Genomic DNA, 13,366 nt, shown 5'->3' with positions numbered 1-13,366 from the left:
TCACCCACCCGCCCGCGGCGACCAATCAGCTCGCCAGCCAGGAGCCAATGAGAGTTCGGCGTGACGTGCGGAAACAGGGTGGGTACTGAAAAGGGGGCAGCCGGCCACTGCCGAGCCTTCGATCGGTCGGCGAGAGGGCCGCAGAGCGGCGGCCGGGAGTCGGGAGGACCGGGAGCTGGGAGGACCGGCGGCCGGGAGTCGGGAGGACCGGAGAGCGGCGGCCAGGAGCTGGGAGGACCGGAAGCGCGTCACCGGCCCGGGGCCCCGTTCAGTCAGTGTCCCAAAATGGCGCCTCTGGACCTGGACAAGTACGTGGAGATCGCTCGGCAGTGCAAATACCTCCCGGAGAATGACCTGAAGGTAACGAGCCGCCGCCTGTCCCCCTTCTTTAACTCTGTGCCCGGCTTCCCGATCGGCCTCGTCCGCCTTGGCTGGCGGGTAAACTTGTGCGAGCTGTCAAATTGAGGCTCTGCCTGGTATCTGGGGGCCTTTCCTCCCGGTGCAGAGGCTGTGCGTCCACTCAGATGTGGTTAAAGTCGAACGTGGGGCAGCTGGCTCTCTGTGCCGACCGTTAATCGTGGTCCTGGGCTTAACCCAGAATGAAAACACCGCCCACCCCCACTGGTCGGGGGGTAGCGCCAATGAACAGCTCCCCCGTCTGAACTGGCGTCTCCGAAGATAACAGGAAGTCATGATTGCGATAGTAACAGTTGTGTGGCGTCTGCTGTGGCGAGGGGAGATGAGGAGGGATGCCGTTTTTATTTTGGGATGGCCTGGAGGTTTTAAGTTTAGCTGCGAGGCGCTTTGGAGCTTTTCATTCCGCTGCGTACCAGAGGCGTTCACTCTTGATGTCGATCACTTTTTGAGATGGATCGACTTTCTGCTGTGTGCTGCATCCGTTGCAGAAATTCCATTAATGTTCTGTGGGCTGGAAGGCTTTCAAAGTTGATTTGTGGTGATGTTTCACTTCTTCAGAAACGTTGTCAGGAAGAATTCTTGCCACATTAAAAATAACACAGGATAACATGATTTAAATATTGATTTTTTGGGGGAGGGGGATCACAAACGAACATCAACATCTGCCTCTTGCATTTAACGTGGTAGAACATCTCAAAGTCCTTCAAACTGAGGGGGGAAACACTTTTTGTTGGCTTAATGCATAGGTATATTTTAATAACTGGTTTTGTCAAGGCTTTTGTACTTTTTTGATTGCTCTCTGTGGTTGTATTCCGTCTATTACCATATCACGTCCAGGAGAAGATGAATAAGAAGTGTATCTCAATTTAGAGAAAAAGAAATCTGCAAATTGTTTTTAGCAGCAATGTTGATATTTTTCTAATTCTCTCTGGGTGGGTGATGACTAAGAGTATTTCCTGACACCTAGCCTAGTATTGTCCAATAGAAATTACTAATTAGCATAGGCTTGGTTATAGTAACACTGCTTTAGCCTATGTACTCTGATTCTGGTGGAAAAAAATCTATACATATACTCAATTTACTTAACTTTCATCAGACCACCATTTAGTAACCAAGGAAATAAAACAATTATGAATTAATCAAAAATTATGTGCACTTTGCTTCTCGTGGTGAAACAAAAGCACATAAAAATGATGTGCCTTTTCTGTAGCATGTGAATTAGCATTGTGGTCATGTGCTTAATGACACTCATTTAATACTTTTGTCTGAAATTCCAGTAAGCACTTCTAGATTCCCAATAGCCATATGTAGCTTGTGGAATCACAGAGCACATGGGTTCTTCTGGCTTGCTTAAATTTGTACCAGCTCTTTGAAAAAGCATTCCAGATATATTTGCCCATATTCTTGCAATGTTTTTCTCCTTGCATATTTATTCAATTCCTTACTATTGAAACTGAATCCACTACCTCACTAGGCAGTGCACTCCAAATCCTTATAATTTGTTCCATAGGAAAAAGTTTTCCTCGTGTGATTTCTGGTTCTTAATCCAATTAGCTTGTATGTATTAAGTGTGGTTACTGGCCATTCAGTCAGTAGAAATTTTAGCTTTATTTATTTCTCATTTCCACCTTTGAGGTTTTTTTTTCATAAATACTTCAATCATTTCACCTCTTGAAAAGCACACCAGTTCTTCTATCCATTTAGCAGTAATCCCTCATTCCTATACACATCCTTGTAAGAGTCTTCTGTATTTTTCTGAAACCTTCATATCCTTCCCAAAGTATAGGGCTAGAATTGGATACAGTATTCTCAATGGAACCAATCTAATGTTATGTAAATGTTTAGCATAACTTCCTGGCTTTGTGCTGCTTTTTCTGTTGTCCATCCAACATGTTCTAGTGTGGTGGCATGGGTTAGGGACAAGGGATCAGGCTCAATGGATCAGTTGTTTTTTTAAATCTGTCCCTTTGTGTATGTTTTAACTTTGTATGTCCCTTTTCCTTCTTCCCTGGATTCCTGCTAAACCGTTGAGATGATTGTGCAGCTTACAAGTGACCAAACTTCATTTTCCAAAGATGTGGAAATCTTCAAATATGGTTTGCTGCTTCTGTTATTTGTAAGTTGCATAGTCAAGGTTTTGTTGGAAGTGGGAATCTGTTAAAATGTGGAAACATCACATTTGTTGTAAATTCTGCAAGCCTGCCGAAATTCAGGAGATTTTTAGTTTTCCAAGTTTTTGTATGACTACCATCTCTAAACTAAGGCTGTGGGAGTTGTATTCTTCCTGTAGCTTTTTTAATTTTGCTGTTCATCCAGGGATTTACTAAATAGCTGCAGCAATCAGAATCAGTTACAGCAGTGTTGGATTTGTCAGAAACTTAACATCACTTGGTTCCTTGGTGCATATGATTGTCTGTTTAGGTGAGACCGGTTTTCCCTGGCAAAGCTCTATAAAATTCACTTAGTCATGCTGTAGGCTGTTTCTATTGACTCTAGACCAGACCTGAAGATGGTTTGACATGTTCAGAAGGGTGGAGTTTTCTAAATCAATTTGACATAAATTAATTTGTAACAACTTGTGGGTTGTCAAATAAACTAATGGTGCATGGCATTGATTACATTTAACTGTTTGTTGTAGTAACACGTGGACTTTATTTTTAAGGCATGTTGCACAGATGCAAACAGCATCTAGATCACTTTCTCTGAACATTTTATAGGTGTTTTTGACGTGGTGGTGATGTCAAGAAATGAATGTTAGCCAAAAGCGAGCTCGAGGCAGGCAAAGGAGTTTATAATTACTGACGTTTCGGGTGAAGAGATGCTGGGAATGTTGTGTATTTCCATCATTTTGGACTTCTGGTGCATTTTATGTTTATTCCTCCAAGCCACCCACTATCCTGACTTAGAAAGGTATCAAGTCTTTCATTGTTGCTGGGCCTAATTTCTGGAATTCCCTATCCAACAGCACTGGGAATACTTCACCAGGACTGCAGCAGTTCGAGAAGACCTTCAGGGCAATTGGGGATGGGCAATAAATGCTGATCCTGCTAGTGATCCCAGATCTCGAAAATGAATACTGTGTTGTATTTAACATCAGGACTGAAGAGTGTAGAGGAGAGGTTAGAGGGAGACGTGAGACGAGGACTGGCAGGCAACAATGGAACCAAGTAAGGAAGGTGATGATGGGCAGAATTGGGGGGGTGGTGGGATGGAGTCAGGACTGTGGGTGTTAAGTAAGAGGGGGGAAGGGGGCAGAAGGAGCTAGGTGTTGGGTGGAGGTGGAAACAAGGCTGCAGATGCTGGAATCTGATGGGTAAGGATGGTGACAAGTGGAACCAGATAAGGAAGGGATGATGGGCAGGTGGAGCCATTTGGGAGGGGAGTGAAACTGGGTGATTGGAGGGGAGGGTGGCAGGGGAGAGAGATTTGAGATTACTTTCCATCATCTCCATCCTCACCTGGTTCCACCTATTGCCTGCCAGCCCCTGTCTTGGCCCTCCCTCTCACTTCTTTATACTGACTCCCCCCCCCCCCCCCCCCCCCCACACACTCCTCAGTCCAGATGCAGGACCAGAAACCTCGATCATCTCTTTGCCACCACAGATGCTGCTTAAACAGAGTCCCTCCAGAAATTTGTATTTTGCTCCAGATTCCAGCACCTATAGTTTCATCTGAGTTTCCAACAACTTGGCTTTGCTAAATTTTACTGCAGCAATCAACAGAAGTTATTGCAATTTAACAAGTCCCAAGAGGAATATCAAAGATGAAGATACAGGAAGAATTTAACAATTTTTTAAATAATGTTTTAAATGCAAATATCTTCAGTTTTAATCTTATTTGCTTGTGGCCTAATATTCAGCAGAACTTAAGCTTACATTTTCGAAATCTCATTGCAATGATGCTGACTATCTTTTCATTTTGATATGTAGTTTGTTTATTCTTCTGCTTTTAATCTCTGAGAAATGGGAATAGTGTAAAAAGTGATATAGTTCACTTTGCATTTCTGTGTAGAAGAAAAGTTTTTATTACCCCATAAGCTAATCTAGCTAATAAAACAAAATTTATTCAATAGATAATTTGGGCTGGTTTATAGTTTATCTTTGTGTGTGTGTGTGTGTGACTTTGTATTTACATTGTATCTAGGCGATTTGCTTATTCAAAAATTATACTTTGAGATTAGGAGGCACTGCAAAATACATCCATATTATGACTAATTTGCAAGAAAAATGATGAATTCATTGCAACTTAACTTTTTTTTTACAGTGATGTGCTGGGGTAAGGCAAGTATTAGCTAAATTGCTTTGAGTGACTACAGTACAACCATTCCAGATCTCTCCTCTCAGTGGTGAATTATCCCCAGTGGTAACTGCTGAATACCCTATGTACCATGAACCATGACCCTTTGTTTAACATAACACTGAAAACAAACGAGAGTGACCCTTCCCTGTTCCTGCACTGAGGTCAAGAATTTTAAATTTTAAGGGAGTGATTCTGGGACCTGCTTGCTTTATTAGCTGAATGGTCTGACAAGTGATGTATTTTGTTACAGGCAGCATGTACTTTAAGACTAGATACCTTCCCATGAGCGTTTCAGGGACATTTTTGTGACCTTTTCTCCTAAGAAATAGGGAAATATTTCTTATCTATTTCTTTTTAACTCAGGTTATTAATGTTGAGTAAACTTTTTTAAAAAAATGCTCTGTTAGTAGGGGAAGGGTGTGTACAAGTGCCTGGATAATGTGATCAAGAAGAAACTATTTCCTTTAGCCGGGCTTAAAAAAAAGGGGACACAGATTAAGAATAATTAGTTGAAGGTTTGGAAGGAAATAGAGGAGAAACTTTTTTTTATTGAGTGTTGGGGGTCTGGAATTTGCTGCCTGAAACCCTAATAACACTTTTTTAAAAAAACTAGTTGGATGTGTGGTGACCTGAAAGGTGACAGACTAAGTAGGAATGGCCAGACTAGCCCTCTTTCCCAGCAAGGGCACAACTGACTGGTGGCCTTCTGTTGCATAAATTTGTGATTCTTTGATTCCTCTGATAAATTTTAAACTCAAATAATTTGTTCACATTGGATCATTAATTCTAGTGCACAGATTGTGTTTTTTACATAAACAATGTTTTGGAAGAAATTAATTTTAAAGTGAAGTCTTTTGACAGATTGAAGATGAGGATTTTTATTTTTAAGGGAACTTTATTTCTATTTGCCTTCTGTTTTAGGGTTTTGTATTGTGATCCGTGGGTCTGAATGCAGATTGGTTAGTTGTGAAGATTATAGGAGTCATTCCACATCAGTTATTACAATCTTAATTTAACAATGATGGCCTGTTTTTGTGTGTAGTACCTTTTTAAAATGGCAAAATGTCCCAAGGAACTTGAGAATTATTATCAAACAAAATTTGACATCAGGTCACAAGGAGATTTTGGGGCAGATGACCAACTGTTTAATCAAGCATGAGTTCTAAGGCATGCCATAGAAGAGAGAAATAGAGGGTTTTGGATAGATTTCTGGAGCTGAAAGCATTGTTACTGTTGTGGAGACATTAAGCTTGGAGGTGATGGGTTTATTCTCACTGGAACATAGGAGGCTGGGGTGGGGGGTGACCTTGCAGATGTTTATAAAATGAAGGGGCACAGAGGATCAGTCTTTTTAAGGGCAAGAGTCTCGAACAAGTGGGCCTAATGCAGGCAAATGGGATTAGCATAGATGGGCATCACGGCTGGCATAGACGAGCTGGGCCAAAAGTGCCTGTTTCTGTGCTGTACAATTCTATGGTAATTTAGGAGGTGAGGATTGAAGTGGATGAGTGTAGATATTTTTGGAGGTAAGGCCAGAGATTAGAGAGGGGGAGGGACAAGCCATGGATGGGTTTGTAAACAAGCAAGAGAGCTTTAAAATCATGACATATTTTTCAAAGGGAGCCATTTGCTCAAACTAATAAGTGTATGATATCCTGCTGTGGATAAAATGTCACCATGTATTTTAGAACACATTTTTAATTCGTTCGTTCATTTTTTTTTAGAGAACTGAATGTGGGACATTAGAAGGCTGCAGTTTAAGCCTTGTTGATCTTTTACTAAGTCAAGAAATTGTCTTAAAGCAGACCATTAAAGAATATCAACACAACTACCCTCAAGTCTCAAATTGATGTTTTTATCCGTTCTAAAGAGAATGACGTGTTTTGGCTTTATAACTTGTGTGTAATGCACACCATTAGTGAGTTAAACTCTAATACTCAAATTTACATTGGATGACTAGTGACTTCCTTTGAAGCCTTTTTAATAAAGTTTCCTTGGAAATTGGAGATACAAACTTTATTAATTTTTTTTGTTTAGCGACTCTGCGACTACGTATGTGACTTGCTTTTGGAAGAGTCTAATGTCCAGCCAGTGTCTACACCTGTTACAGTCTGTGGCGACATACATGGGCAGGTAAATTTACATTGTTTGGAGATTTAATCTTTCTTGAAGTCAGCTATCCCAGACTCCAAATCAGAAATGCATAGTTGCTTAATAATTGTCAGTTATCCTTTAAATCTGATTCTTAAATATCAATTGAGACTTTGCTTTTCGTTGTGGGTTAGACAGGAAGGACCAATGGTAGCTGCAGCCTTGTTTTTTTTTAAATGTTATTTTGCTTGACTAAAGTTGATTTTGTTCAAACCCATTTCTGATATTTTATGTTCATCGTAAAGAAATTGGTGCTTGGGAACGACATGTTTTCCATTTTGGGGTATGTATATTCTAGAAGAGTTCCTGCAGTTCCTTAATAGGACAATTTTCCCCAACTCCAAATAGTTTTGCGCTCTTGCTCCTTACTTTGCATTCCTTTATGCCGTTTGAACAGAGTTACAAGAGCACAATACACAACTTGTTAAAAATAAATGACTTCCTCCATATTTCACAGCACAAATTGTATTTTAGTGTATTCTTGCACTAGTATTTCAAGAGTAACCAAATGAACCCAAGAGAATGTGTTTGCAGGTTTTCTTCAGATGTGAAAAGCTACCATTGTGTGTGTGCAGTTAGTTTGAGCATGTGGTAACGTGAAGCTTCTGGACAAAGAAATTATGTACAGAACTAATGTGCACTGTATATCCGATGGTTCCCTGTGCTTTTGGGATAGATTTTCTGTTTGGAATGTACAAAATGTTCAAGCCCAACTGCAAATTGACAAGTATATTTTAAATGCTTTTCCAGTTTTATGACTTGGGTGAGCTGTTTAGAACTGGAGGACAGGTTCCCGACACAAATTATATTTTCATGGTAAGTGTGTGAATTCCTTGAGTTTTGATTCAGTTGCAGGTCTGACCTTGAGGGTTAATTCTATATCTTCATAAAATTGGTAATGCATTCATGCAAACAAGGCTTTTATGAAATGAGAAAACACCTGTATTGAGAGGGGAGAAAAAGGCCTATGCAATATATACCTGAAAATCAGAAGTGAAGATCCAAATTACTTTCTTATAAAGCAAAATATTACATGGACTGGAAACCTGAGATAAAACAGAAAATGCTGCAAGTGTTTGGGTTGGACATCTGTGGAGAGAGAAACATCTCTTTTACCCCACCCCCAACAAGTGCTGCCAAACCTCACTACTTCCAGAATTTTATTTTCATTTAAGTTTAAGTTCTGAACTTTGGGTTTGTTATGTTAGGATTATTAGATATAATAGCTGCCTATCAATATTATGCAGTAACATTTATATCAGGAGCAGTGTTGCCTGTTTTTCAGTCCCATCTGCTTCCACTGACACACGGGATAAATTATTTGCATCCAATATTTTTTAAATCAATTGTAATACTAACATCTTTACCATTTTAAAACAGGGTGACTTTGTGGACAGAGGGTATTATAGTCTTGAAACTTTTACCTACCTCCTCGCATTGAAGGCAAAATGGCCTGATCGCATTACACTCCTCAGAGGAAATCATGAAAGCAGGCAGATCACTCAAGTCTACGGGTTCTATGGTAATTAATTAGTACCTACTTTAAAGTTGTAAAGTTTTGAAGAAATTACCTTCCCTGCTTGGGGGTTGGGGGGGGCGCAGGGGGTGGAAACAAGGAAATTCTTCATCAATTTTTTTGTCAAATTCAGTATTTTGAAAGTTCCATTTTAAAAAAAAACTAAAGCTGGTTTGCTTTAACAGATGAATGCCAAACAAAATATGGAAATGCTAATGCTTGGCGGTACTGTACCAAAGTCTTCGACATGCTCACAGTAGCAGCTGTAAGTAGATACTTGTTTTGTGATGTACTGTTCAATGCAAGGTTAGCATCCCTGTACAAAAGACTTATTAACACTAGAGGGCACTGCCTCGTATGAGGAACCAAAATTCCTGGAATTTCTGAGCATGGTTCAAAGCACATAGAATAATACAGTACAGGAACAGGCCTTTTGGACCACAGTGGCAGAGATGTCAATTTTGCGCGGGTTCAGAAAGTTGCATGATGCCAAAATGCATTTGTTGGCTTTAGTAACTTGCCTTTACTTTGAATTTTCTTACCCACCGACCCACACAATGGAATTGTGGTTCCATTTGTTTCTTTCTGCTCCATGATTAAAATTTTCATATTCATAATGCTAAATCTTTTTTAATAGCCCTTAATAGGTGGTTTGAAGACCTGGTAATACTGTACTGTTACAACTGGCATGTATTTAGAGCTGCAGTACCAGGAACCTCCATTTAAGATTGGGCATCTTTTCAGTAAATCCCTCCTGTAACTGGAGTATACACCTTCATTACTTTATATTCAATGTGGTATTCTCACTGAGCACTTTAAACATGATTACATTATCTTTAAACATGATTACATTATAAAGGCAGAGCAAATATTGAATGTACAGGAATGTTTGTGATACACCTGGATGTCTGATATGAGTTAACCTTGCAACTAACTTGTGTCTTGCTGCTCTTTCTAATTGTATGATGTCAGTAATGTCATAAAGTGTACTTGGAAAAGTTGGGAGAGTATAGACTGAAGAGGAAAGATACAAACAGAAATTAATAAAGCTCAGTGGGTGAACTGGATTAAGAGCTTTTAAGTTGAGGAGAGATGTAGCATTGGGGGAGAATTCCAGAGTGCTTAATGGAATGACTGAAAAATCTGCCTTATGGTATCCATGTCCAGAAATTCCAATAATATGTCAAGTGATTAATAAGCTATGATGGTGCACAGCCATTGTAATTGGTATGGCAAAGTGATACTATTTTAGCCCACATGTGCCAACTTAAAGCCTTCCATGCACTTGCTCATAATGTAGACACAGTTACTTCATGAAGATGTATTTACTTGGCTCATCAGTGCAACCACTGACTTAGCCAATGAAGTAAGGCACTTGTAGTAATTATACATTTGCTCATTTTCTGTTTGGCCATTTTGGCACAATGTTAGTGTACACACACATATATCATGCATGTACTGTGGTAGTATACAAAACAATGTTCTCTTTAATATTTTATTTACTTAAAATGCACTAGGGTTCTCAGTTAGCCATGTGGTCTGTGGGTGATGTGTTTGACAACATTGAGCAAGTTTATACTGTTTATATTTGCTGCTTTTGGGGAGTCAATGATCTCGCCACCTTTTGAATCCAGAATGGAAAATCGTGCTTTTTAGAAAGGTGATTTGGCCCACTTTTAAACGTTCCACTGAATGGAATGTCTGTTTTATATTATGCAATACATAATTCTGAAATTAAAAGTTAAGCAAACTAATATTGTTAGAACTATAGGTCTCAATTTGTGTTTTATATTAAAATAACTTTTAGGGATGGAGCTAAAATTTCCAGCTTTTTAGTTGTTGTGAACCCTGGAAAGTACAGAAGAGGAAGGGCTTGGAAAGCTAATTGAAATATTGCCAATGTCCTTACTAACATATGTAGGTTCAAAGTCCCCCAATACCTCAAATTTTAGTTTAATAAATCTTCCTTCTCAACATCTTCCTATCCAACCTTGTGTTCTTTATACTACCTGAACCTCACTTCCAACCAAGTCCTCCTCACAACTTAGTGCCTATGCTCTGGGTGTCCCTCCACATGCAGCTTTACCAAATGTGCTCTGAAATCTTCCTGTTTTTCAGATCTTGTATTTTCATTTCCTCCCTTGGCACGACAAACACTTTCTTTTTCCCCCCTCGTGTTCCTTGAGTGTCTTGAATGTTTTTCTATATTAAAGGCATTACATAATGCAAGTTGTTTTTAATGATACTCTGGGGGGCTTATGAGAGATAAATTTAGTAGCCTGGTTTAAAAGGAAATAAACAGCATGGCCTTGGTAGGTTGATAAATGTATGTTGTTCTGGATATAAAAAGGAGGTTGGAAATGTTACGACCTATGGGTCACTTTCAAGTTGACTATTTTGTATGTGTATGCAAAATAAATTTTTAAATGACTGTTCTTGGATACAAGTTGCAAAATCGCAGTTGCATAACAAAAGAGGACATTTGGCAAACAATGAGATCTTCTTGCAAAATCATCTGTACCACTCCAGTCTAATAGGGTGGCAGGCAGGTAGCAAGATGGGGGAGGCTGTGCATTTTGGAAGGAACACCAGAAATGGGAACTTGCCTTCAATGAAAATATGCTTAAGGATGTGGATAAATCAGGAGAACTAGAAATTCAAGTACATAATTGCCTGAAAATTATATTCTTAAAAAAGAATTTGCAATGTATACCAAAACAAAATCAATTAACTTGTAAAATTTGGTTTTTTAGACTTAATGAGTTTTAAAAGTTCTAATGGAACCTTTTTTTCTTAAAATAAGAATTGGACTGAACTTTGAAGCAAAAGGAGATTTGGGACTCTGGAGGAGAGGGGGAGAAGGACTGGTTTTGGACTCCTGTAGTGAAGTTCTACTACAGATATAGCAAGTTGAATAGTGGCTTTTGTATTGTCTGTTTTTGAAATTTTGCAGGAAAACTGAACTTGGGAGCAAATTAACTTCAATTTGTCAATTTTTGTTTTTTTTTTTCATCTCAGTTGATAGATGAACAAATATTGTGTGTGCATGGTGGACTTTCTCCTGATATCAAAACTCTAGATCAAATTCGAACCATAGAGCGTAACCAGGAGATCCCACATAAAGGAGCCTTCTGTGATCTAGTATGGTCAGATCCTGAAGATGTGGATACCTGGGCTATCAGCCCTCGAGGAGCAGGCTGGCTCTTTGGAGCAAAGGTTACCAATGAGGTAAGCTGTCAAATGACATACTCTCAAAGTGCTTCTGTGTCGATGAGTTAAGGAATCTGTATTTTAGGTGGTAGTGGGACACTAGGTTCTTTCTGTATACTTAAAGAAAATTGGTATTAATTGTCACGTTTGACCAAGATACTATCATAGTTTTGTACTTAATGTTCCACCATTCCATATTTTGTTTGTATCTCTATCTTCATATAATTCCTTTGATACCAGCATTCTTTTGGTGACTTGGATTTTGTTTGAATTTGGAAGACCTGACTATTTAAAGGTTGTCCAGTGAAGGTATTTTGAGTTTCACAACAAAAGGGTTTGGAATTTGCTCATTTTTATGGCACATGTTTTTAGAATGATGAAAGACTAGTGGACAATGATTTGTTTTACCCTGCCCTTTGCCATTTTCTCCCCAGGTTGAGGTTGTAAATGAATTATGCACACCCTTGCTGTTATCCTGAATAAGATGTTAGCTTTCGTTTAGCCTTTTGGGTGATGTGTATAGGGTACTTGTTGGAAAACCTCTGCTGCAGAATGTAATTTTGCTAAATGTACCTTGATCTTCATAACCTGCATGCACCTTGGTCTCAAATGGCCTCTCCAAGCTTTCTTTTTGCTTAGTAATGAATTCTAAATTGAGCTGTGCTTTTTCTCTACTGTTTAACTTTGGTATTTCAGTCATATATGGGCAAATTTTTAATAGATTTTAACTTTTTTTTATTTGGAAACCTTTTTGTCTTGTAGTTTGTCCACATCAACAACTTGAAACTAATCTGTCGGGCACATCAGCTAGTTCATGAAGGATATAAATTCATGTTTGATGAAAAGTTGGTGACTGTATGGTCTGCTCCAAACTATTGCTACCGCTGTGGAAATATTGCATCAATCATGGTCTTCAACAACGTAAACTCAAGGGAGCCAAAGCTATTTCGGGCAGTTCCAGATTCAGAGCGTGTAATTCCACCAAGAACAACAACACCCTATTTCCTTTAAAAAATATATATTTTGTTTTTGGTCTGTTTTTTCTTAAAATAGTGTGCACAATGGACTGTAACATTGTGTTGTGTAGACAAGATTTCAAGATGTAGAATTTCAACCATTCTATCAAATTTTAAGTGCTAAATTGAATAAAGTGGTCTAAAGGGCTGCCTTCTTGTTTTTAATGCTATCAGATATTGAGAAGCTGATTTATGTGCTCCAGTAATTAAATTTGTACATTAAAATAATTGTATTGATCAGTTTTCAAATTTCATTGTATTTTAATATAGTAATATGGTAACGACAACTCTCATAGGTTAAAATATTGGAAATAAACTGCTTTATTATTAAGGAATGTTTACTGCCCTTTCTGAATTTTAATCGGTTAATGTGATCTTAAATTTTTGGGAGTGTGGTGTTATTACAGAAGAGTAATTTGTATGCTGAAGCATGAAGCCTAGTACTTAGACTATTTAATGTGCAAATTTAGCATTCAGTGGTGCAAGTTATTTGATACTGTTTTTAGAACATTTATATTTAGACTCTTTAATATGTTTTCTGGTGTTAATATCTGAATATTTTAAGCTTCATAACTGACTAATTTATCAACAGTATTGAAGTAATTAACAAATCTAATCTGTCTTGGGTTTGTTAATCTTTCTTAGTCGTCAGGCAATCTCGAGGGTTTTTGCTTTTTTGAAGGTCTTGACTATCTACCGAACCCCCCTTCATATCGGGGGTGGGGGGGTGGGGGGGGGGGAAGATGGCATTGAATCT

The 13,366-nt window shown here is 38.8% G+C and overlaps 1 protein-coding gene across 1 annotated transcript; it reads left to right on the top strand.

Moving 5' to 3' along the window:
• Positions 1 to 75: 75 nt before the first annotated feature.
• ppp6c (protein phosphatase 6, catalytic subunit) lies at positions 76 to 12,852 on the top strand. Its single transcript, XM_052036865.1, has 7 exons — positions 76 to 360; positions 6,754 to 6,849; positions 7,618 to 7,683; positions 8,248 to 8,389; positions 8,569 to 8,648; positions 11,402 to 11,611; positions 12,356 to 12,852. Exons 1-7 carry the CDS (start codon positions 286 to 288, stop codon positions 12,602 to 12,604), a joined length of 918 nt encoding a protein of 305 aa, XP_051892825.1. The 5' UTR covers positions 76 to 285; the 3' UTR covers positions 12,605 to 12,852.
• Positions 12,853 to 13,366: the final 514 nt, after the last annotated feature.

This window comes from Pristis pectinata, chromosome 23 (genome assembly GCF_009764475.1).
Source record: "Pristis pectinata isolate sPriPec2 chromosome 23, sPriPec2.1.pri, whole genome shotgun sequence".
Lineage (NCBI taxonomy): Eukaryota > Metazoa > Chordata > Chondrichthyes > Rhinopristiformes > Pristidae > Pristis > Pristis pectinata.
This window is presented reverse-complemented; position numbering and strand designations above follow the sequence as displayed.

What these genes read in the sequence shown, in the direction of transcription:
- ppp6c (XM_052036865.1), top strand. Translation starts at nt 286, where the DNA reads ATGGCGCCTCTGGACCTGGACAAGTACGTGGAGATCGCTCGGCAGTGC. An exon ending in TCAAGTCTACGGGTTCTATG is followed by an intron (nt 8,390 to 8,568) that starts GTAATTAATTAG and finishes TTGCTTTAACAG; the next exon opens with ATGAATGCCAAACAAAATAT. An exon ending in ACATGCTCACAGTAGCAGCT is followed by an intron (nt 8,649 to 11,401) that starts GTAAGTAGATAC and finishes TTTTCATCTCAG; the next exon opens with TTGATAGATGAACAAATATT.